The sequence below is a fragment of the Lynx rufus genome, unplaced genomic scaffold (assembly GCF_022079265.1).
Source record: "Lynx rufus isolate CCGP_SWC_20201006 ecotype Redwood Valley unplaced genomic scaffold, mLynRuf1.p SCAF_13, whole genome shotgun sequence".
NCBI lineage: Eukaryota > Metazoa > Chordata > Mammalia > Carnivora > Felidae > Lynx > Lynx rufus.
In genome coordinates, this window is record NW_025814827.1 from 34,274,575 (window position 1) to 34,298,442 (window position 23,868).

Consider the following 23,868-nt stretch of genomic DNA (forward strand, 5'->3'; position numbering starts at 1 on the left):
CCCCCTAATTCATTCTCATTTATAATAACAGAAGACTTTTAAGTGTCAAACAAAAAGCTTCAAACCTGTTATTTTTTTTTTCTGAAAGAAGAAACTCATCAAAAATGGAGAAAGGTAGACTGGGACCTAAAGAGAAAGAGAATAGATTTATACTCTTAAGAGTAAACACCTATTCTTCAAGACAACTAGGTCAATTAATATTTCGTGCTATTTGGAAGCAGAAAGGTAATCTTTTATAATGAACAATTTCAAACATATAAAAGTTGAGATCATTTAAAAACAATTATCTAAACATGGCTGATTGTGTTTCATCTTTATTCACTACCACTACCTCCTAAACCCAACCTCACTCTGGATTATTTTATTTTATTACAAAAAAATTTTTTTTTAAATTTTTGTTCATTTTTGAGAGAGAGAGAGAGAGAACAAGCATAAGCAGGGGAGAGGCAGAGAGAGAGAGGGAGACAAAGAGAATCTGAAGCAGCTCCAGGCTCCAAGATGTCAGCACAGAGCCCAACGTGGAGCTTGAACCCATGGACCGTGAGATCATGACCTGAGTCAAAGCCGGCCGCTCAACCGACTGAGTCACCCAGGTGCCCCTGCTCTGGATTATTTTATTTTATTTTTTATTATTATTTTTTTAAACACTAGGGCCAATTTATTTATTTTTTAAAATTTTCTTAATGTTTATTTTTGAGAGACAGAGTATGAGCGTCGGGGTGGGGGGACAGAGAGCAAGGGAGACAGAGGATCCGAAGTGGGATTTGCGCTGACAGCAGAAAGCCCGATGTGGGGCTTGAACCCACGAACTGAGATCATGACCTGAGCTGAAGTCGGACACTTAACCGACTGAGCCACCAAGGCGCCCCTGCTCTGTATTATTTTAAAGCAAATCCAAGATATCACATCATTTCATCTGTAAATATTTCAATATATATTTCTAAAAGAGAGAGGATCTTTCAAAAGGGAATAATCTCAAAACATACCTATAGGATTAAATATTTCTGAGTGTCATATATCCAGTCAGAAGATTCACATTTTACCAAAATTGTTTAGAAAGTTGGGACTGGGAATGCAAAGTGAGATTTATATACTATGGTTGAAATGCCTGTTTTAAAATTTTTTATTTTATTTTAGAGAGAGAGGGAGAGTACTCATGAGTGGGGAGAGGGGCAAAGGGGGAGAGAGAGAATCCCAAGCAAGCAGGCTCTGCACTATCAGTGTGGAACCCAAGGCGGGGCTCGAACTCATCAACTTTGAGATCATGACCTGAGCTGAAATCGAGTTGGATGCTCAAGGAACGGAACCACCCAGGCACCCCTTAAATGCCTCTTAAAACACTTTGATTCTATAGGCTTTGTTGGTTGTCTTAGTAATTTTTTGTTCAACTACAATGTTTGCTCTATAATGCTGGATATTTCGTCAATTACATCCCCTTAAGTTGTTTAACATGTTCCTCCAGGTTTTGTATTTCCTACAAACTGGTGGTTAAAATTAGGGGTTCAATCTGATTCTTTTTTTTTTTTAACTACTTATAGGTGGATATTTATCTTTTACAACTTTTAAAGTATTTTTAAGTGAAAAGAGAACAAATGTGAATATAAAATAGCTTTAGTTTTAAACTTTTTTTTCCTTTCTTCCAAAAAACTACTTTCTTGACTGCTGGATCCTACTGATAGCTCCGTATACACTAGCTAAGGTGGAAGATTATTTGGTAGTTAATATAAATTTAAATTTACATTTAAACATTTCAAAGCATTGACGAATCTTACAAAAACAAAAAACACTCTCTTAAATGTCTATCCTATCCTAAATCATATGCTTATAACTGAATTCCATGGTTCCCTCTGTTTTCTTACAATTCCCTTTACCATAATTAAGAAAAATATATACTACATATTACATAATGTGTTTGTTATCACCAAGTTTTTCATGAGATTATCAAATACAACTCACCTTTAGAATGAGGTTGCTCTGGCCAAATGTTTTCTGCAAGTGAAGTCTCCCTGGAAAGAAACTTGTTTTAAAACATGTGCTAAGTACCCACAGAAACAATTATCTTAAAAGTCCAAGAGAGGTTTTAATCAAATATAATCCTCACTCTACGATAAAGGAAATATTCTGGTACTGTCTATCCAAATTCTTTAAGAAGATAAAATCTTCAGTCATTAAAAATGTTATACAAGTATATTTGATAATGGATATCATAACATTAACAGTGTAAGTTGATTACAAAATGGTAAACTCTCATTTTCATCAAACAAAACAAAAACAGAACACAGAAGGATATACTTATGTTAATAGCAATAATCTCTTGGTGGTAGAAATGGGTGGTTTTATCTTTTAAAAATTATATTTGATTGTTTAAGAAACATACTATTTTTTTAATGGAAAAAAGTCTATACTCTGTCTTCCTTCATCAGCATCAGAGCTTATGTTGTGACAAAGACTTGCAAAAGTTACGTCTTGATAGTATAAAAGACTTCAAGTCACTAGAGTCAAAGATTGGTTCTAAATGGCCTCCTATAAGCATTATCCCATCCGCCAATGCGGTCCTACCTGGCACAAGAGTTTACTGGACAAACAGAATTGGATAGAGCCATTCCTGGTATTTCCTGAGACTCTGATGCAATTTGCAGTTCAGCTGTTTCCTTCGTAGGCATCTTCTCTTCTTGCTATTTGCATTAAACACACAAAATCAATGTGTCTCTCCTACCTACAAAATTCTACCTATTTTCAAGCGTTAGCTCCGAAATTAGGTTTACCATACTCTTCCCCTAGATATCCACTAACCATATACAATATCTATACTATAAAACTTCTTTCCAATAATTTACGTTCCTAGTATAAACTGGTTCTGTTTTACTCAACTGGGCAGCGCCAAGATTTACTAAATTTCTTTGGGTAACCCCAATCAGGGGAACATGACTAGAACAAAAAGCTAAAGGTCAGAAACTACAAAATAATAGTTTAGAGTGTAACTAAGAAGTCAATAAATTGTCACTTCTAGTGACACAATTTCCATTTGCAGTCTTCATCTGTTATATTACTTTCCTGATGGACTTAATTGCTACTAATAGCTATGAAACTACCAGAAACTGAATGGATTTGGGAGGACTTTTACCTTCTATGCTTTTATATTGTTTAAATTTGTTTCAATAAGCATAGTTTTCTATATTAAAAAAAAAAAAGAGAAATGACCTGATCACCCGTTCTTTCTTGCTGAGTAGTTTGAATTTCTTTTAGCTTCTTTTCCATCTCTTCAATCTGTTTCTGCATTTCTGCTCTCTTCTCTGCACTGGTCAGTAGCTCAGCTAGAAAGGGTAAGGTTGGCTGATGCATTATTCCTCATAGCAATTTATTGTCAAAAACTGTCTTCGGAGCTCATGGCCTCAACAAACATACTAATATTACAGATAAGAATAATATAGATGGAACAAAGTCCTCTAATTGAGGTCTAGGTCTCTGTTCATTCATTTACTTAGTCAATAAAAACCAGAATATTTGTGATGTGCCAAGCACAACTCTGAGCATTTATATTTCAGTGGTGCATAATACAAAGTCCTTGGTCATGTGACACTAACATCCAACCTGAGGGGGGACACACACACACACACACACACACACACACACACACACACACAAATTAACAAGAAAATCAGTGTTAAAAATAAAATGAAATAGGTGATGTGAGAATGTGTGACTGAGTAGGGGGATGGAGGTCAGGAGCTACTTAAGACCGGTAAGCAGGGAAGGGACACCTGGGTGGCTCAGTCGGTTAAGCATCAGACTTTGGCTCAGGTCCTGATCTCGCAGTTCACGAGTTCAAGCTCCATGTAGGGCTCTGTGCGGACAGCTCAGAGCCTAGAGCCTGCTTCGGATTTTGTGTCTCTCCCTCTCTCTCCTCTTCCCCGGCTTGTGCTCTCTCTTTCTCTCTCTCAAAAATAAATAAACATTAGAAAAAAAAAAAAAAGTAAGCAGGGAAGATCATTTTAATATTATAAAATGCTCACCTGCTGTGAGCAAAATGGACTATGGTAAGGCCAGAATGAGCGCAGAAAGTCTAGTTGCAGTAGTCTACCCAAAAGATGGTGGTTTGGATTAATAATGAGAATGGTAAAAAAAATAAAAATAAAAAAATAATGAGAATGGTGATAAAGAAAAGATGTGGGAATATTTTGGTGGTAAAGTTGATAGGCTTACCCATTAGATGTCGGGGAATGGTACGGAAAGAGGGATCAGAGATGACTTCTGGTTTTTTTTGGCTTCAACCATCTGGGTGCATGGTGTTGCCTTTTACCAAAATGGGGATGCCTATGGTATGTGTACACACATACTGTGTGTACACATGCTGGGGTGTAGTTTGTGGCAAAAATCAATAATTCTGTTCTGGCTATGTTGAGATTAAAATGTCTATTAGAATAGCCAATGGATACAAGCAACTAAATATGAGTCTGGAGTTCAGGTGAAATGTCAGGGATGGAGATAGAAATTTGAGAGTCCATGGCTTATAAACAGTATTTAATACATTAGTTAGTGATACCTGTAGAAAGAAAGGATAACTGGAATATTCCAAGACTCTATCCTGGGCCTCAAGAAGAGGTCTCTGATGAGAAGAATAGCAGTAAAGGAAACTGAGAGGGAATACACACCAAGGAAAAAGCCAAGAGAAGCATTTCATAAAGAAGTAGTTCATCAACTGTGTCAAATGAAGGCAAAAGGTCAATAAATAAAGATCAAGACTGAGAAACGGCCACTGGACTTAGCAAAAAAAAAAAAAAAAAGGTTTCTGGTTACCATGATCAGAGCTGCTTCACTCGAATAGAGGGAATGCTTGAGAAAATAATGGGCAGTTAAGAAGAAATTCTTCTGTGAACTAGATTAATACACCTACCTTCCCTTCGCTCTTTTAATTTCTTCCGGAAAACTTCAGCCCGGATCTCTTCAAAGGAGAACTCCCCTACTCCTGCATAAATCTTCTCCTTACAATACATCATCTTCTCTTTCTTCTCCTGAGACTCTTGCTGATGGCTTTGAACTCTTTGCAGAAGATCTCCTTCTTCCTTTCCAGGTTTTCTTGTGCTTAGAATGTGGTTTATACTGGGTTCAATTTTACATGGTGTCCTAAGGAAGCAAAATAATTATTATTCACCATACAGATCAAATGAATTATTTCTTTTATGTCTTGACAGAACATAGAAACGATGTCAATGGCACTATGTATAATTGATTTCAAAAAATAAAAACAAAGAAGATTGAGGAAAAAGGCTAAAAAATAATTCACACAGGTCATCAACAATTACGTTCTGAGTACTACAATGTTATGATGAGGCAGGAAATTAACCATAAGGGTAATCAAATAGGTTATATACCTTATAGGTGAAAATAAATGTGAATATTATATCTTAATCAAACCCAATGAATGAGGGATATCTGGGTGGCTCAGTCAGTTGGGCGTCTAACTCTTGATTTCAGTTCAGGTCATGATCTCATGGTTCATGGGGTTGAGCCCCGCATCTGGCTCTGTGCACTGAGAGTGCAGAGTCTGCTTGGGATTCTCTCCCCCTCTCTCTCTGCCCCTTTGCTGCTAGCAGGCATGCACTCTCTCTCTCACAAAATAACTTAAAAAAAAAAACAAAACTTAAAACAAAATAAACTTAAAAAAAAACCCAAATGAAAGAAAGTTAACCTCTACATTACAGCCCATTTTCTACTGTTTCACACCAAAAACAGTTAGTTAGGAATACAGCATTTAGGGAATTAATAATGTGAAGTTCAAGGTTCTCAGCTGAGGGGGAGAAAATGAGCGTACTAATATAGGTTTGAAAAGAATGAAGCATAAAGTACTTCACACAAAATGGGGCAGACGTTCTCAATTCTGGCTATGGATCAGAATCATTTATATACCTTTTATTTCCTTATATGCCTTTTTTACAACTAAAGATATCTGGTCCCTACACCAGATCCACTAAATCAGAACCTTTAATGCTAGGGTCCAAGCATCTACATACTTAAAAGGCTTCCTCAACTTGTTCAATCTGATAAAGGACATCTACCAAAACCCCACACAAACATCATACTTAATAATGAAAGACTGAATGCTTCTCCCTTAAGATCAGGAACAAGATAAGAAGGTCCATTCTTGCCCCTTCTATTCAAAACTGTACTGGAAGTTCTAGCCAGGGCAATTAGGTAAAAAAAAAAAAAAAAAAGAAAGAAAGAAAGCAGAGAGAAAGAAAGAAAGAAAGAAAGAAAAAAGAAAGAAAGAAAGAAAGAAGGCATCCAAATGGGATAAGAAGTAAAATAGTCTCTACTTGCAGATAACATGATCTTACATATAGAAAATCCTAAGAATCTATCATAAAAATTATTAGAGCTAATAATGAGTTCACCAAAGCAGGATATAAAATTAATATATAAAAATCAATTGTATTTTATACAATGAACAATCTGAAAATGAAATTAAGAGAACATTTGTATTTACAATAGCACAAAAAGAATGAAATATTTCAGAATAATTTTTAAAAAAGAAATGTGACTAGACACCAAAGAAAATATACAGATGGCAAGCAAGCACATAAAAGATGCTCAATCATATATTATCAGGGAATTACAAATTAAAACAATAATGAGATACCACAACATATCTATTAGAATGGTTAAAATCTAAAATACTGACAACACCAAATGCTGACAAGGATGTGGAGGATTAGGAACTATCATACCACTGCTGGTATGAATGAATGCAAAATGGTACAGCCACTTTGGAAGATAGTTTGGCACTTTCTTACAAAGATAAACTTAGTCTTAAAATTGAATCCAGCTATATGAGTTGAAAATTTATGTCTATATAAAACTCTGCACTAAGGTATTTATAGTAACTTTATTCATAATTGCCAAAATTGGAAGCAAGCAAGATGTCCTCCCATAAATGGATAAATATCCATACAATGGAATATCATTCAGCACTAAAAATAAATGAGCTATTATGCCACAAAAAGACATGAAGAAACCTTAAATTCATATTACTGAGAAAAGCCAGTCTGGAAAGCTTACATACTGTTTTTTTTTTTCCAACTATAAGACTTCTGGGAAAAGGCAGAACTATAAAGACAATTTATTTTTTTAATTTTTTTTAATTTAATTTAATTTTATTTTTTTTATAACTTTTTTTTTTAATTTTTTTTTTAACGTTTATTTATTTTTGAGACAGAGAGAGACAGAGCATGAACAGGGGAGGGGCAGAGAGAGAGGGAGACACAGAATCAGAAACAGGCTCCAGGCTCTGAGCTGTCAGCACAGAGCCCGACGCGGGGCTCGAACCCACGGACCGTGAGATCATGACCTGAGCCGAAGTCGGACGCTTAACCAACCAAGCCACCCAGGCGCCCCTAATTTTATTTTTTTAACGTTTATTTATTTTTGAGACAGAGAGAGACAGAGCATGAACGGGGGAGGGGCAGAGAGAGAGGGAGACACAGAATCGGAAGCAGGCTCCAGGCTCTGAGCCATCAGCCCAGAGCCTGACGAGGGTTTAGAACTCACGGACCGCGAGATTGTGACCTGAGTTGAAGTCGGACGCTTAACCGACTGAGCCACCCAGGCGCCCCTATAAAGACTATTTAAAGATCAGTGATTGCCAGGGAGTTGAGGGAGGGATAAATGAACTACTGGAATGCAGGGAAGTTTTAGGGCAGTGAAACTACTTATGTGACACTGTAATGATGGACACATGAAAAACTCATAGAACTGTAGAACACACTGGAGTACTAATAAACTATAAACTTTAGTTAATAATATATCAATATTGGTGCATCAATTACAACAAATGAATCACACTGATGCAAGATGTTAATAGGCAGAATTGTGTGCAGGGTTGAGGAGGAAGTACATGGGAATGCTGTACAATTTTTCTATAAATCTAAGCTTAAAAAATAACATCTACTCATTTTTTTAAAAAGTGTAAAACTTCGGGGCACCTGGGTGGTTCAGTCAGTTGAGAGTCCAATTTCAGCTCAGGTCATGATCTCGCAGTTTGTGAGTTCAAGCCCCACAATTGGGCTTGCTGCTGTCAGCACAGAGCCCACTTTGGATCCTCTGTCCCCTCTCTCTGCCCCTCTCCCACGTGTGCTGTCTCAAAAATAAATAAACATTTAAAAAATTTAAAAAAATAATAAATAAAAAGTGTAAAATTTTATTCTGAAAACTATGAAACACTGTTGAAAGAAATGAAAGAAGATATAAATAAGAGATATACCATGTCCATGGATCTGAAGATTTAATATTATTAAGATGGCAATATTCATTAAATTGATCTACAGATTCAGAACACAATCTATATCACAATCCCAGCTGGCTATTTTGCAGAAATTACCAAGATGATCCTAAAATTCAAATGGAATTGCAAGGGGACCAGAATGGTCAAAACAATCTTTAAAAAAAAAAAAAAATAAGGGGGAGCCTGGGTGGCTCGCTCAGTCGGTTAAGTGCTGGACTTAGGGTCAGGTCATGATCTCACAGTTCGTGGGTTTTGAGCCCCACGTTGGGCTCTGGGATGCCAGCTCAGAGCCTGGAGACTATTTTGGATTCTGTATCTCCCTCTCTCTCTGTCCCTCCCCCGCTTGCTCTCTTATCTCTCTCTCTCTCTCTCTCTCTCTCAAAAATAAATAAATAAACATTAAAAAAAAAAAAAGAAAGAAAACAAAATGTGTCTGGTTACTTTCATCTCCACAAAGAAGGAAATCCCCTTGGGAACCAAGATAGGTGTCCCTGCTCACTGTTAATAATTTCCACCTCAAAATGTCTGGAAATCAAACTCACATAACTGGCTGTTGTGCAGTTTCTTCAACATATGGAGTAAAACTGGGAAGCAGAGAAGGTACTGCTGTCACAGAAGCCGTACTGCCACGAGTCTGGCAATGCAGAAGAAAATGAAAATTACCATAGTGTTCCATTCTAACACAATATATGCAGACCATGCCTAATTATTCAAGAGGAATTAAAAGAGATGCTGAAACTACTTCTCTACTCAAAATGTGAAGTCTGTGTTATGTGTGCAAATACACTGGATCCAAAAGTCCTTACCCTGTATTCCAAAGGCCTGCCTGTGTTCCATGGGCCTGCTTGCAGCTCGTTCTCCTTGGCCCTGGACACAGGGCGTGCTATCCACGGCTGAGCTGCAGGCTTAGACAACTCTGCTCTAGAGGCTTCATCAGCATTTTCATCAAAAATAGCAACTCTGGAATTACTTTGCATCTGTTGAGGAACTGGATTTTGGAGTCCTCTGTTCTGGTTTGGAGCTAGGAGAAAAACATTAAAACTTTAAGTAAAATCTTTAATTATCAATCTAGATGCCAGATAAAGTATACCCAATCATTCCTCAAATCAAGGTGATTACTTCTACTACCATAGAAACAAAGAGATTTTTTTAAATAATAATATTTTAAAACCTTAAATGAATCAAATTACTAACTTTTGAATCCATTCTGTTTGTTACTTATACTGTCCCTCCTTTCCCTCACTTCCAATCTTTTATTTATAGATATTTTAAAAAATTCTACCTCTTCCTTCAGTCACCATTCTAACATTGTCTAGTTTTCTCAGAGATTAACCTAACCTAAATTGTCATTTTTCAATTTAAAATGTTTCTCTCAATGCAAATAAGCTGCAATGTGCTGAATCTAGAGAAGACAAATTAGCCCATTTATTAGTGGTGCTCTCTGTTATGGGGTTCTTTATTACAACCAAGCTTCAGTATGATCTGGATGAAATATTCTTTAGGTCTATATACTCCCTATACACTAATTCTAGGATATATTTTGAATAATGGTAAGTTAATACCAGGAAAGGGGTTAGAGATTTTTCAAAATTCTGGTCTATAGGTCTAACTGCTATAAATGTAGGAAAAGCTTATTGCTCTCTATACTTTCTGCCCAATTTTGCTGTAAATCTAAAACTTCCCTAAACGTAGTGAATTAAAAAAAAAAAAAAAAAAAAGCCCATGGTTAATCATCTTTACGTGCACAAAGGAGAGTCTAATTTCTGGCCCCCAAAAAGCTTGAAGACCATATTAACACATTCTCTGAGGCTTTGGTTTCATGTAAGTTTAATTTGACAATACTAGCTATATTATTGAATATCTTCTTTCAACTAACAACTCAAGTTCAGAAACTCTTGATGCTTCCTATATATTAGGTTTTTCTTAATTAAGACACAAAATTGCTGACATGTTTTGGTTTTACTGCATACTGTAATCTCAGCTCTCTGAAGACTTCCTTCTTTTTGCTACCTAGTATTCAGAAAACTAGGACAGTATCCACATATATATTTATACGTTATCTCTTTACATAATTTGCCCACCACCCGAGACTAAGAGCTTCCCATAATAACACTTAACAAACTTACCCTTGAGAGCACCTCCTACACGGCTGATTGGAGCTCTAGCTGTCTTTTTCCCTTTGCTTTTTAGTTCAGCCAGTGTGCTTCGTTGTGGTACAGAAGATCCAAATACTTCCTCTTCCTCTTCTTTCTCAAGTGCCAACACAGTTTGCCGAGACACTCGAGCTTGAAATTGTCTAAAGTAAGAGAATGGACAATTAACTCTTGGGGAGATGAACACTACTCACAGAATCAAATATCTAACTTGTTAAAACAAGGGAGAAGAAATATAGAGGAATAGCCCACAGAAAATGTTTATTATGTCAGAAATAAAGAAAGCTACCTTGAAATCAGAGAGAAGGTTTGGAATAGAATGGTTTAGCCTCCCCTTTAAATGTCCAAGTTTGACCAATTAGCATACTCTGAAGCGCACCATTAGGTTGATCTGAGGATCAGAGCAGGGTGACTAAGATTAAAGAATTTATTAAAATCAGAGTTCCCCATCAACATTTTATTACAGAGCTTACACTTACAAATTATTGCAAGTGTAAATGAACACCCATATACTCCTCACCTAGATTCACCAACTGTTAACATCTTGCCACATCTATTTTGTCACTGTCTATGTCTCTTTCTCTCTCTATGCACACTCTCCCCTCTATACCATTTTTTCCTAAACCATATCAAATGAAGATGTATCCCACATGACATTTTACTTTAGCAAAGCTGGCAGAAGTTTGAAGATTAAACTTCCTGTCCTGCTGCCAAAGCCTTAAGTATTATCAAAAGAGTTTAAAAAGAAAAAATAAAAAAACAAAAAATATAGAATAAACTGAGAGTACTGGCCAAAATGGAGTAAGGCCATGGTAGCCTCTCTCTCACTGGGTAGAATTTAAAACTAAACAAACTACAAAAAAAGCAACTGAGGCTTCTGCAAAGTAAACAAAAGCAAGTGGACTGTAGAGAGGAGTCAAACTTGAAGAAACAACCCACACAGGGTTGTTTCCTGTTTTTTTTTTTTTTCTTCTTCTTTTTTCTCTTGTGGTTTAAAATTGTTGCCATGATGGTGTGGGAAGCTAAAACCTCATCTTTCTGGCCAGAATACTTGGAAAAGGGGACTCTGCGGGCCAATGAATGTGGGAGAGATATTAGAGAGGATGAACTCAAGAAGGGGATCTCCTAATTCTCTACATGAATTGGCACAAGCCCTGGACTCAGTTCTGAGCTATGTATGCACAGGGCAGGCCCCAAGCAGCACAGAAAAGGCTTTGAGGACTGAACTATGATATAAACCATGACCCAAGTCCTAGACTAACCCCTGAGCAACCTACACATGGGATAGACCCAAAGGTCTTGAAAACTGAACAATGGAACCACTATCTACATAAGAAAGAACTTAGGATACCTGAAGGTTGGTTGCCTTCTAAGACAAAAGTATCAACGTTCTCCAGAGAATATCAATCAACAGAACTCAGAGTCTAATAACATAGTATCAGGATCAATGTCCAGGATATAATCCAAAATTACCTGACAGACCAAGAACCAGTAAAATGTGATCAATTCTCAAAGAAAAAGGCAAGCAACACATATCAATATCAAGATAACCTAGGTGCTGGGAATTTTCACATAGAGATTTAAAAGCAGTTATTATAACAATGCTCCATGAGATAAAGGTAAAAATATTTGAAAGGAATAAAAAAAACAGAAGTTCTCAGCAGAGACACAGAAACTATAAAAAAGAATCAAATGGAGAATTTAGACCTGAAAAACACATTATGTGAAATAAAAAAATTACTGGATGGACTCAATATCAGACTGGAGATGGCTGAGGAAAGAGTAAATGAACCTGAAGACAAATCAATAAAAACTAGCCACTCTGAAGAACAGAAAGAAAAAAGGTTAAAAAATTAAAAACTAAAACAACAAAAAAGACAGCTTCAGGGACCTATGGAACAATATCAAAAGGTCTAATATATGTGTGATTGAAGTCCCAGAAAAAGAGATATAGTAAGTACAGAAAAAACATTTTTAAAGAAGGGCTAAAAATTTTTAAAATTTTGTAAAAGGCATACATTTATAAATTCAAAAAGCTCAGTAAACCCCAAATGGATTAAATGCAAGGGTAATCACACCTAGACACACCATAATCAAATTTCTGAATAATAATGTTAAAAGCAAAAATCTTAAATGCACCCAGAGAAAATCAACACAATACATATAGAGAAGGAACCAATCAAATGACCACAGATTTCTCATCAGAAATCATGCAGTCCAGAAGACAGTGCAACAACATCTTTAAAATACCAAAAGAAAAGAACTGTTGACCCAGAATTCTACATCCATTGCAAATATCCTTTAGGAATTAAAATGAAATGAAGACATTCTTAGATGAAGAAAAACTAAGGGAATTTATTGGCCATAGGCTCACTCTAAATGAATGGCCAAACATCTTTGGGCTAAAGAGAAATTACACTAGAGGAGAACTTGGGGCTTCAGGAATGAAGAAAGAGAAATGATACATACAAAAGACCATTTTCCTCCAAAGTTCTTTAAAATATGTAAGGCTGTTGAAAGCAAAAATTATAACATTGTCTAGTGGGGTTTTCAGTGTATTTAGATGTAATAATACATATGACAAGTGTATCAAAAAAGTAGGGAAGATAAAGGGACCTATATGGTTATAAAGCTTCTATATTTTACTTGAAGTGGTAATATATTACCTCTGAGCAGACTATTAGAGGTTACGCATGTTTATAATATACCCTGGAGCAACCACTAAAAAAATAGTAACAGATGAAAAAGCCAATAAAATAAATTAAAATGAAATATTAAAAAATATTCAGACAATCCAAAAGAAGGCAGGAAATGGGCAATAGAGGAAGGAATAAAAGAGAACAAATTGGAAACAAATAATAAAATAATAGATCTAAATCCAACAAAATTAATAATTGAAGTAAATGTTCTAAACACACCATTTAAAAACAGACACTGTGAGAGCTGAGAAACAAGACTCAACTACTTGCTGTGTATAAGAAACCCACTTTAAATAGAAAGACATAGATAAGATAAAAATTAAAGAAAATCCATACAAAAGCCTGTATCATGAATGTTTGCAGCAGTATTTCACAAAAGCCAAAAAATGGAAACTATCTAAATGCTCATTAATGAATGAATGGGTAAACAAAATCTGGTCTATCCACAGAATGACATATTACTGAGCAATAAAAAGGAATAAAATATTAATATATAATACAACTATGTTCATCAATGATGAATATACTGGGATGAACCTTCAAAAGATTAGGCTAAGTGAAAGAAGCCAGTCACAAAAGACTACATAATGCAGGATTCCATTATGTGCAATGCCTAGAATAGGCAAACCTAGAGACAGAAAGCAGGTAAATGGTTGCCTGGAAGTGGGTGAGAGGGAATAGGGAGTGACTGCAAATGAGTATGGGGTTCATGTTGGGGTGTTAAAAATGTTCTAAAATTAGATTGTGGTGATGGTCACACAAGTCTAAAACTGTTAAAAAAAAAAAAAAAGAAAAAAAAGAGAAATGATATATCATATAAACAAAGAAAGCCAGAGTAGCTATATTAATAGCAGACCAAGAAGACTTCAAAGTGTATATAACCAAGGATAAAGATACTGTAGTTATTATATCATGATAAAGGGATCAATTCTAAATATGTATCCTTCAGAACTTCAAAATATATAAAGCAAAAAAATGGGACTTAAAGAAGAGACAAATTCACAATAAAAGGGAATTCAAAATTCTTCTCCGAATAACTGACAGAATAAGTAGAAAATCAGCAAGGAAACAGAAGACCACAACAGACCTAAATAACATTTAAAAAACATTACATTGCCAAACAGCACAAAACACATATTTTTCAAGTGTCCATGGAATATTCACCAATGACAGACCATATTCTGGGCCATACGACAAAACTTAATAAATTAAAAAAAACTGAAAACATACAAATTATGTTCTCTAACCATAATGGAATTAAACTAGAAATCAGTAACAGAGAGACATCTGAAAAATCTCTGAATATTTCTTAATTAAATTTATATACTTTTAAATAACCCACAGGTCAAAGGGACAACATAAGGGAAATCAGAAATTTTTGAGCTGAGTGAAAATAAAAATACAGTATTGTATCAAAATTTGTGGGGGATAGCTAAAGCAGTGCTTGAAAAGAAATTTTTTATATTAGAAAAGAAAGATCTAGATCAGTTGATCTAACTTGTCACCTTATACTAGAAAAAGAGCAAGTTAAACTCAAAGAAAGCACAAAGAAGGAAATAATAAAGAGGAGAAATTAATAAAAATAAGAAGAGAAAGCTAATTGAGAAAAAGCAATAAAACCAAAGCTGGTTCTCTAAAAAGATCAATAAAATCGATAAACTTCTAGCCAGACTGGGAGAAAAAGGAGAAGACACAATTACCAATATCAGGAATGAAAGAGGGGAGGTCACTACATAACCTACAGGCATTAAAAGGAAAATAAAGGAATATTATAAACAACTCTATGCTCATAAACTCATAGATGAAACGAACCAATTCCTCAAACACAAATACTACCATGGGGTGCCTGGGTGGCTCAGTCAGTTAAGCATGCCACTTCAGCTCAGGTCACAATCCATTTGAGAGTTTGAGCCCCCCACATAAGGCTCTGCACTGCTCTCTGCCCCTCCCCCCCCCAAAACACTTTCAAAGCTTACTCAAAGAAATCAAAGATCTAAATAAAAGGAGAACTATACCAAATTCATGCTCAATGCTAATCAAAATCCCAGAAAGCGGATTCTAAAATTTGTACAGAAAGTCAAAGGAACTCTAGTTATTTATTTATTAAAAAAAAATTTTTTTTTAATGTTTATTTATTTTTGAGAGAGAGAGAGAGACAGAGCATAAGCAGGGGAGGGGCAGAGAGAGAGCCAGACACAGAATCCAAAGCAGTCTCCAGGCCCTAAGCTGTCAGCACAGAGCCCGACACAGGGCTCGAATTCACAAACCATGGGATCATGACCTGAGCCAAAGTCCTATGCTCAACCGACTGAGCCACCCAGGCGCCCCTAGGAACTTTAGTTAAAAAGAAGCTAAAAATGGGGCGCCTGGGTGGCGCAGTCGGTTAAGCGTCCGACTTCAGCCAGGTCACGATCTCGCGGTCTGTGGGTTCGAGCCCCGCGTCAGGCTCTGGGCTGATGGCTCAGAGCCTGGAGCCTGTTTCCGATTCTGTGTCTCCCTCTCTCTCTGCCCCTCCCCCGTTCATGCTCTGTCTCTCTCTGTCCCAAAAATAAATAAACGTTGAAAAAAAAATTAAAAAAAAAAAAAAAAGAAGCTAAAAGAAGAACAAAGTTGGAGGTCTCCTGTTATTTGATTTCTAGACTTACAAATAAAGCTACAGTAATCTAGATACTGTGATATACACTAATGAATACATAAATCAAAAGAATAAAATAGAGAAACGGAAATAACTGCACAAATATAATTTTTTAATGTCAAATATAAGTTTTTTAAATGTTTACTTATTTGAGAGAGAGTGCGCACATGCATGCACACTGGAGCACAAGCACAAGCAGGGAAGGGGCAGAGGGAAAGAGAGAATCGCAAGCAGGCTCTGCACTGCCAGCACAGAGCGCTCTGCAGGGCTCCATTCCACAAACAGTGAAATCATGACCCTAGCCAAAGTGGAACATTTAACCGGCTGAGCCACCCAGGCACCCCTCAAATATGATTACGACACAGGTGTAAAGTCAATTCAATGGAGAAAGTCTTTTCAACAAGGGGCACAAGAACAAATGGAGGTTCATATGCAAAAAAAGAATCTTGATCAATACCTTATACAAAAATTAACTCAAAATGGATCAGAGATCTGTATGTAAAAAGTAAAACTATAAGAATTTCAAGATGAAAATAAACTATGGGACTACATCAAAATAAAAAGCTTTTGCACAGCAAAGGAAACCATCAAAAAACAAAAAGGCAACCTATTGAATGGGAGAAGATATTTGCAAATGACATCTCCAATAAAGGGTTAATATCCAAAATATATACAAAAATTTATAGAACTCAATACCAAAAAAACAAACATTCTGATTTTAAAATGGGCATAGGACCTGAATAGACATTTTTCCAAAGATATATAGATGGCCAACAGACACATGGAAAGACAGTCAACATCACTCAGCATCAGAAAAAATGCAAATCAGGGGCGCCTGGGTGGCTCAGTTGGTTAAGCGTCTGACTTCGGCTGAGGGCATGATCTCACGGTTCGTGAGTTCGAGCCACGAGCCTGCTCTGTGCTGACAGCTCAGAGCCTGAAGCCTGCTTCAGACTCTGTCTATGTCTCTGTCTCTCTCTCTGCCCTTCCTCCGCTCATGCTCTGTCTCTCAAAAATAAATAGACAAAAAAAAAAAAAAGAAAAATGCAAATCAAAACCACAATGAGATATCACCTGACACTTGTCAGAATGGCTAAATTCAAAAAGACAAGAAATAAAAGTGTTGATGACAATGTGGAGAAAAAGGAACCCTCCCACACTGTTGGTGGGAATGTAAATAAGTATAGCCACTGTGGAAAACAGTATGGAGGTTCCTCAAAAAATTAGCCACAAAAATGCCATACAGTCCAATAATTTCACTTCTGGGTGTTTATTTACCCAAAGGAAATGAAAATATTAATTCGAAAGGATATATGCACACCTATGTTTATTGCAGCATTATTTACAATAGCCAAGAAATAGAAGGCAACCTAAATGTCTATTGATAGACAAATAGATAAGGAAGGTATATATATATATACATATATATATATATATATATATATGTATAATGGATTGCACAGCCATAAAAAAGCATGATGGTGCCACTGATACAATATGGATGGACCTACAGCCTATTATGCTAAGTGATCTAAGTCAGACTGAGAAAGAGAAATACCGTATGATTCCACTCATGTGGAATCTAAAAGAAAAAAAAAAGATCAAACAAATAGCAGAATCAGACCTATAAATACAGAGAACAAACTGATGGCTGCCAGAGGAGAACAAACTGATGGCTGCCAGTTGGGGGAAAGGGGGAAATGGGTGAGAGGGAGACACAGGCTTCCAGTTATGTAATGAATAAGTCATGGGAATAAAAGGTACAGCATAAGAAATACAGTCAATACTATTATAATGGCTTTGTATGGAGAGCTACGGTAACTACTTGCAGTGAGCACAGCACAAGGTATAAATTTGTCCTATGTTATACACCTGAAACTAATGTAACATTGTGTATCAACTATATTCAAATAAAAAAAATTTTTTTTTAAACTTCAAGATGAAAACTTAGGAGAAAATCTTTGCAACTTTTTGCTAAACAGAGCTCTCAGACATACCAAGAGCATGATCCATACAAAAAAATAATTTCTTTTCTTTTCTTTTAAATAATTGATTTTAGAATTCTCCGAAATTAAAAACTTTTGTTCTATAAAACACCGTTAAGAAAAAACATAGTCAACAGTTAATCTGGGAGAAAAGATTTACAAGTCACATATCTAACAAAAGACTGGTATTCAGACTATACATATAAAATCCATCTTTAAAGTAGAACCAATTTAATAACTGAAATGCATTATGCTAAATGAAAGCAGACACACTCAAAACGCCACACATACTATATGATGCAATGTATATGATATCATGGAAAAGGCAAAACTACTGGGCTGGAAAACAGATCAGTGGTTCCCAGGGATTGGGAGTGAGCCTAAGTGTGGAACTACAAAGGGAGAGCATAAAGAAATTCTATGGAGCAATGGAACTATTGGATATTTTGGTCACAGTAATGGTTACATGTCCCTATTCAATTGTGAAAACTATACACAAAACAAATTTTACTATATGTTAAACAAAAAATATTTAAATAGATCTTTTAAAAAATTAAATAGTAACTAAGTAAACTTGCCATGGGGAGCATTTTATTCAGATGCAAAAACAACTATTTATATTTATTAGTTTTAAAGAGTAAAGACAAGCTCCAGAGAAGTTTACCGGTGCTGTGACTGCAGTCGTTCCAGTGGCTCAGCCTTCTGTTGAATCCCTTCCTGAAATATCTTATCTGCTTTCTTAAAGTTTTCTCTAGCTTCATATTCTTCGGCCCATGAGATATAGAACTGAGCAAGTGAAACACCAATCCCTTGGTTGTGTAAGTAACTGTACATATCCAGAGGCTCAATGCATAAATGCCCCTGTAACAAATTAAAAGCATTAATAGTTAACCAATTTCTATTCATTTACTGTCTATTATGTGCTAAAAAAATCACTGGCATTACTATATGTAGTTTCTGCATTGAAAAAATATGTATTTGTTATAACGTTATAAGGGCTATACTGGGAAGACCTAAAAAGTAGACAGAAGAGATTAATTTGTAAGAAAAAAGGATGAGAAGACTTCAAGAAGGTATGACATTTGAGTGTGGCCCTCAAGGAGGAATAGACTTATATCTGGTAGAAAACGGCAATGGAAAGGCATTCCAGACAGAGAAAATAGTATAAGCAAATACAGAGAAGACTAAAAGTTTGTGGGGATCAGACAAGACAGGAGTTTGGGAAAAAAAGGTGTGACAGGTCTTAAATGTCAAGCTAATCGATTTTAAATTTACCTGATACCCAATGCATGTGTGTTCCGGTGGGAGAACTATAAGCAAAGGAATGATATGGTCAAATCTGCATTTTACAAGCCATCTTTTAAGACCAGCTATAATGTAGACAATTCTAGTAGTAAGAAGGTGGGGGAACATGTCAATAAAAATCCTGTACCATTAACAGTTTGACATATTTTCTTCAGTCTTTTTTTCCCTTAAGGAAAAAAAAGGAACATGTATCATTTTAAATAGCATAAAAGGATTTTTATCATTTATAAAGTTTTAATCATAAGGAAATTTTAATTCCACTTAGCAGTTCAGGGTTCATTTTTCCATGCTTCTGCTTACTCTTTATCACTTTCAGATGGATGAATAATGTTCTATCTAGTAATCTTCCATCATTTAACCATTCCCCTATTTTTTGGATATACAGCTTCTACTTTACCCAGATAGAAAATAATTCTATGACAAATATCTTTTTTTAAAATATTTTCTTTTAAGTCTATTTGAGAGACAGAGAGAGCGAGAGAGAGAGAAAAAGAGAGAGAGAGAGAGCGAGAGCAGAGCATATGCAATTGGGAGAAGGGCAGAGAGAGAGAGGGAGAGAGAGAATCCCAAGCAGGCTCTGCACTGCCAGCACAGAGCCTGATGTGGGGCCTGAACCAACAAACCATGAGACAATGACCTGAGCTGAAATTAAGAGTCAGAGGCTTAACTGACTGAGCCCCCACACCCACTGGGCGCCCCTGTAACAAATATCTTCATGCACACCACCTTTCATGTTTTATATTATTCCCTTAAGATAAATTTCTAGAAGTAGAACTATGTTAAAAAGTAACAAATTGCTTTCTAAAAGGGTTATACAAATTTAAAATGCTAGTAATTATTCCCAAATACTAATTTCACAGAAAATACCTATTTTAAGTTTCTAATTTCATATAAAAATGGCATTTCAGTGTTCTAATTAGGAATTCTCATACTACTAAGGAGGCTAACATTTTCTCCTGTTTATTTACTAAATATAGTGTCTCTCATCTCTCCTGATTGTCTGGCCTAGGTTAAGTCCTCATTCTATGTATTCCCTTCTACACAACTCGATAGTTCTCTCTTTCTCTTTTGTGACAATTAAATGCTTAACATCTGTCTTTCCCATAAAGTAGGCTCCACAAAGGCACAAAACATTGCTATCCACTATATCTCCAGTTCCTAACCAGGGTCTGGTAGAAAAAGGTTGAATAAATGAAATGCTCCACTTATATCTTTGACCAAAAACAATTAATATTTTATAGTTTAGTTTTGTAGTAAGTCAGTAAATAGAGTTCTCTGCTTATCCCAATTAGTGATGTTTTCCCATATGTGATGGTGATTCAAGCAAAGTTATAATTCTAAATATGTTATCAGTATCAGATCTGGTCCTTGATATCTGTTACTACATAAATAAAGGTTAACATTGACTGCACTTGTTAATGGCTTTCTGAATAGCTCTGGTTCAGCATAAAACAGCCAATAAAGATCAGGTTATTCCAGAGTGCTGAATGAGATCACTTAAGAAATAACAGAAATAAAAGGACCACATGGTTAGATTAATATATCCAAAAGTTAAATAAATCTTTTTGGTAACCCCTAACAAGCCAACTAAAACAATTTTATACTTTTAACTCAAAATCCTGGATATTTTCTAAGAACAAATTTTTCCTTAGCTAGATTGTAGTCATTCCTTATATAAAAATAACTCTTGGAGTGGAGAAAGTTTTCTGCAAAGCAAAAGAAAGGAGTAGAGTGAAGAACCTAACTGTTACTCCTCTTGACCATAAGGGAAAAAATAAAAACAGCAAAATAGATTAATATGCTTGCTAACTATCTACTATGTTCCAATTATTGCTGATCATTTGAATATGAGGGGTGTCTAGACCAGTACTTCTCAGACTAGACTGCCTGTGGTAAAGGGGCCAGTTTCGGTGTGTGTGTGTTTAAAGTTTCCATTCCATTGTTGACTGGTATTTTTAAAAATTACAATAGAAATAGAAGTCACTAGAAAAATGATGATGTGTTTGGATGTTGTGGTAATGTCAAATTTGTTAACCAAACCTCTAAATGCTTATTCGGAACTTTTATCTTGAACACTCCACGGACCATTCTTTCAGTAGCACTGGTCTAGACTATGCTGTTTATGTTATGACAATGCCATTACTCTTTAGTACCAGCACCAGGTTAGCATTTACGAACATAAAAATTATTCCAATTGTTACTTTTAATAGTTCCAAGTAAATATAATCATAGAATCCTAAGATTAAGAGTTACTTTAGAGATTTATCTAGTCCAAACCTTTAATAAATCACACATAAGAACATTATATAAGTTAAGAATATTATATAGGATAGAATGAAAAACAAAATCCATCAGCATGCTACCAGGGACCATAGTCCCCATGCTAACAAATCTGTTTAGCATTCTTTGGATATCATCCTTTGTCATAAATTCCTATCACTGATATTTCTAAGATAATTTCTCCAACTTGTCAATAATGACGCCAAAATATGTCAAATGTCCTATGGAAACCAAGATAGAGTATGCCTTCAGGATTTACCTAATTTCCTTTATTAGTAATATTTGAAGGTTTTTTTAAAATTTCTTTTTAGTGTTTATTTTTGAGAGGAAGAGAGAGAGCACAAGTGGGGAGTGGCAGAGAGGGAGAGAGGAAGACACAGAATCTGAAACAGGCTCCAGGCTCTGAGCTGTCAGCACAGAGCCCAGTGCAGGGCTTGAACTTGGGAACAGCAGGTCATGACCTGAGCTGAAGTCGTATGCTTAACCAGCTGAGACACCCAGGTGCCCCTGAACATTTTTTTTTTTAATGTTTATTTATTTTTGAGAGAGAGAGAGAGAGCACAAGTGGAGGATGCTTAACCTACTGAGCCACTTAGGAGTCCCTATATGAAGTTTAAGATAAGCTCTCAAGAGATATGTTTTAGCCAGAAATTTTATCAATTTTAAATGTCAGTGTTTTATATTATAATGCTTGTTGTAAATATTCTATTATTTTGAATTATTTAGTGTTATAGAATTATCTATTTTTATAAATTTTTATTATTATTATTTTTTGTAGAGAGAATGCACAAGTGGGAGAGGGGAACAGAGAGAGAGAAAGAGAGAGAGAGAGAGAGAGAGAGAGAGAGAGAGAGAGAATCTTAAGCAGACTTCATGCTCAGCATGAAGCCTGACGTGAGGCTCGTTCCCATGACCCTAGGATCATGACCTGAGCTGAAATCAAGAGTCAGATGCTCAACTGACTGAGCCACGCCTATTTTTTATTTTTATTTATTTAAGTTTATTTATTTATTTTGAGAGAGTCCATGTACAAGAAGAGGAGGGGCAGAGAGACAGGGAGACAGAATCCCAAGCAGGCCCCATGCTATCAATGCAGAGCCCCATGTGGGGCTCGAACCCACAAACCACAAGATCATGACCTGACCCAAAATCAAGAGTCAGATGCTCAACTGACTGAGCCACCCAGGTGGCCCCCTATTTTTATTTATTTATTTATTTATTTATATTAATTTTTTCCCTATTTTTAATTTTTAATAATTTATTTTTATAAGTATCTAATTATCCATTATCTAGTTATCTATTATCTAACATTCTAGTCTAAATATTTATCACTTATTCTAATCTCTTTTAGGATAAAATCAATGAAGTAAATACCTAGGAAACCCACATCATTATTTTATTTGAAGATGTTTTCATAAAAAAATTTTCTAGATAAAAGAACTACATGTCAAATGAGACAGTACAAAGTGGTCAGGCAGATATTTTTGGATGTAGCAATATACTACATAAAAAACATTTACCTTTTTATGGTAATGATTCTCAAAAAGGAGACACAGGAATACCAGAATCACCTACAAAAACTTGTTCCCAAACAATCATGCTACTGCCATGTGTTGGCTCCCACACACCCTCCGCCCCAGCACAGTTGCATGGCCCTATGATCACTTTTAAAGGGGTAAAAAACCCTTACATTAAAATCTATCTTTAAATAGAGCCAAGTTAACAAACATTGAGTATTTTACTAAATGTTTAGTATCTATTAAATGGCTCAAGTGTTGCCATTTTCTGGTGTGTACCAGACAGCTCTAGAAAAAAATCTCTTGGTTTAATATTTTATTTTTTAAAATTTCTTTTAATATTTATTCATTTTTGAGAGACAGAGAGAGACAGAGTGTGAATGGGGGCGGGGCAGAGAGAGAGAGGGAGGCACAGAATCTGAAGCAGGCTCCAGGCTCTGAGCTGTCAGCGCAGAGCCTGACGCAGGGCTCGAACCCACAAACTGCGGGATCATGACCTGAACTGAAGTCGGCTGCTTAACTGACTAAGCCACCCAGGAGCCCCTCTTGGTTTAATATTTTAAACTCAGATGGCACTTGAGGAACGACTTACCAATTTGAGCCAGAGACTAAGAAATCGAGGATCATTATAGTATCGTTTTTCTCCTTGTAGTGCTTCAACAGCTCTTTCTAATAATTTTGACATATTACTCTCTTTCCCCCCCTGAGGATAGTTCTGCTCTGTCCAGTTAATATACCTGAATGGAAAGGAAAAAAATAATTTTGAAGTTTAATGTGTACTTTCGTTCTTGCACCAAGACCCATTCTTGACTTTCTTAGGCAGAAATATCTAATATATTGGAAGTATGTTTATTTAGAGGTCCTCAATGTCATGTCCTAAATCTATATCCCTCAAGCTTTACCACATATTGCTAACATATACCTCTGGGAAATAAAGAGGATGGGGAGAAAAAGGGTGTAGCTCTCAGCTGCCTGCCACAAAGTTGAAATTTCTTCAGTCCTGAATACCTCAAGAA

The 23,868-nt window shown here is 35.8% G+C and overlaps 1 protein-coding gene across 1 annotated transcript in view; it reads right to left on the reverse strand.

Moving 5' to 3' along the window:
* The window catches only part of BUB1B (BUB1 mitotic checkpoint serine/threonine kinase B), a 50,154-nt gene that overhangs the window by 16,181 nt on the left and 10,105 nt on the right, over positions 1-23,868 (reverse strand). The window contains exons 4-13 of the mRNA XM_047075331.1: positions 23,445-23,589; positions 18,415-18,611; positions 10,405-10,574; positions 9,085-9,299; positions 8,821-8,912; positions 4,895-5,124; positions 3,202-3,314; positions 2,560-2,675; positions 1,957-2,006; positions 66-126 (exon numbers count right to left, since the gene is read on the reverse strand). Coding sequence (XP_046931287.1) covers positions 66-126; positions 1,957-2,006; positions 2,560-2,675; positions 3,202-3,314; positions 4,895-5,124; positions 8,821-8,912; positions 9,085-9,299; positions 10,405-10,574; positions 18,415-18,611; positions 23,445-23,589 — 1,389 coding nt within the window. The remainder of the gene's footprint in view (positions 1-65; positions 127-1,956; positions 2,007-2,559; positions 2,676-3,201; positions 3,315-4,894; positions 5,125-8,820; positions 8,913-9,084; positions 9,300-10,404; positions 10,575-18,414; positions 18,612-23,444; positions 23,590-23,868) is intronic.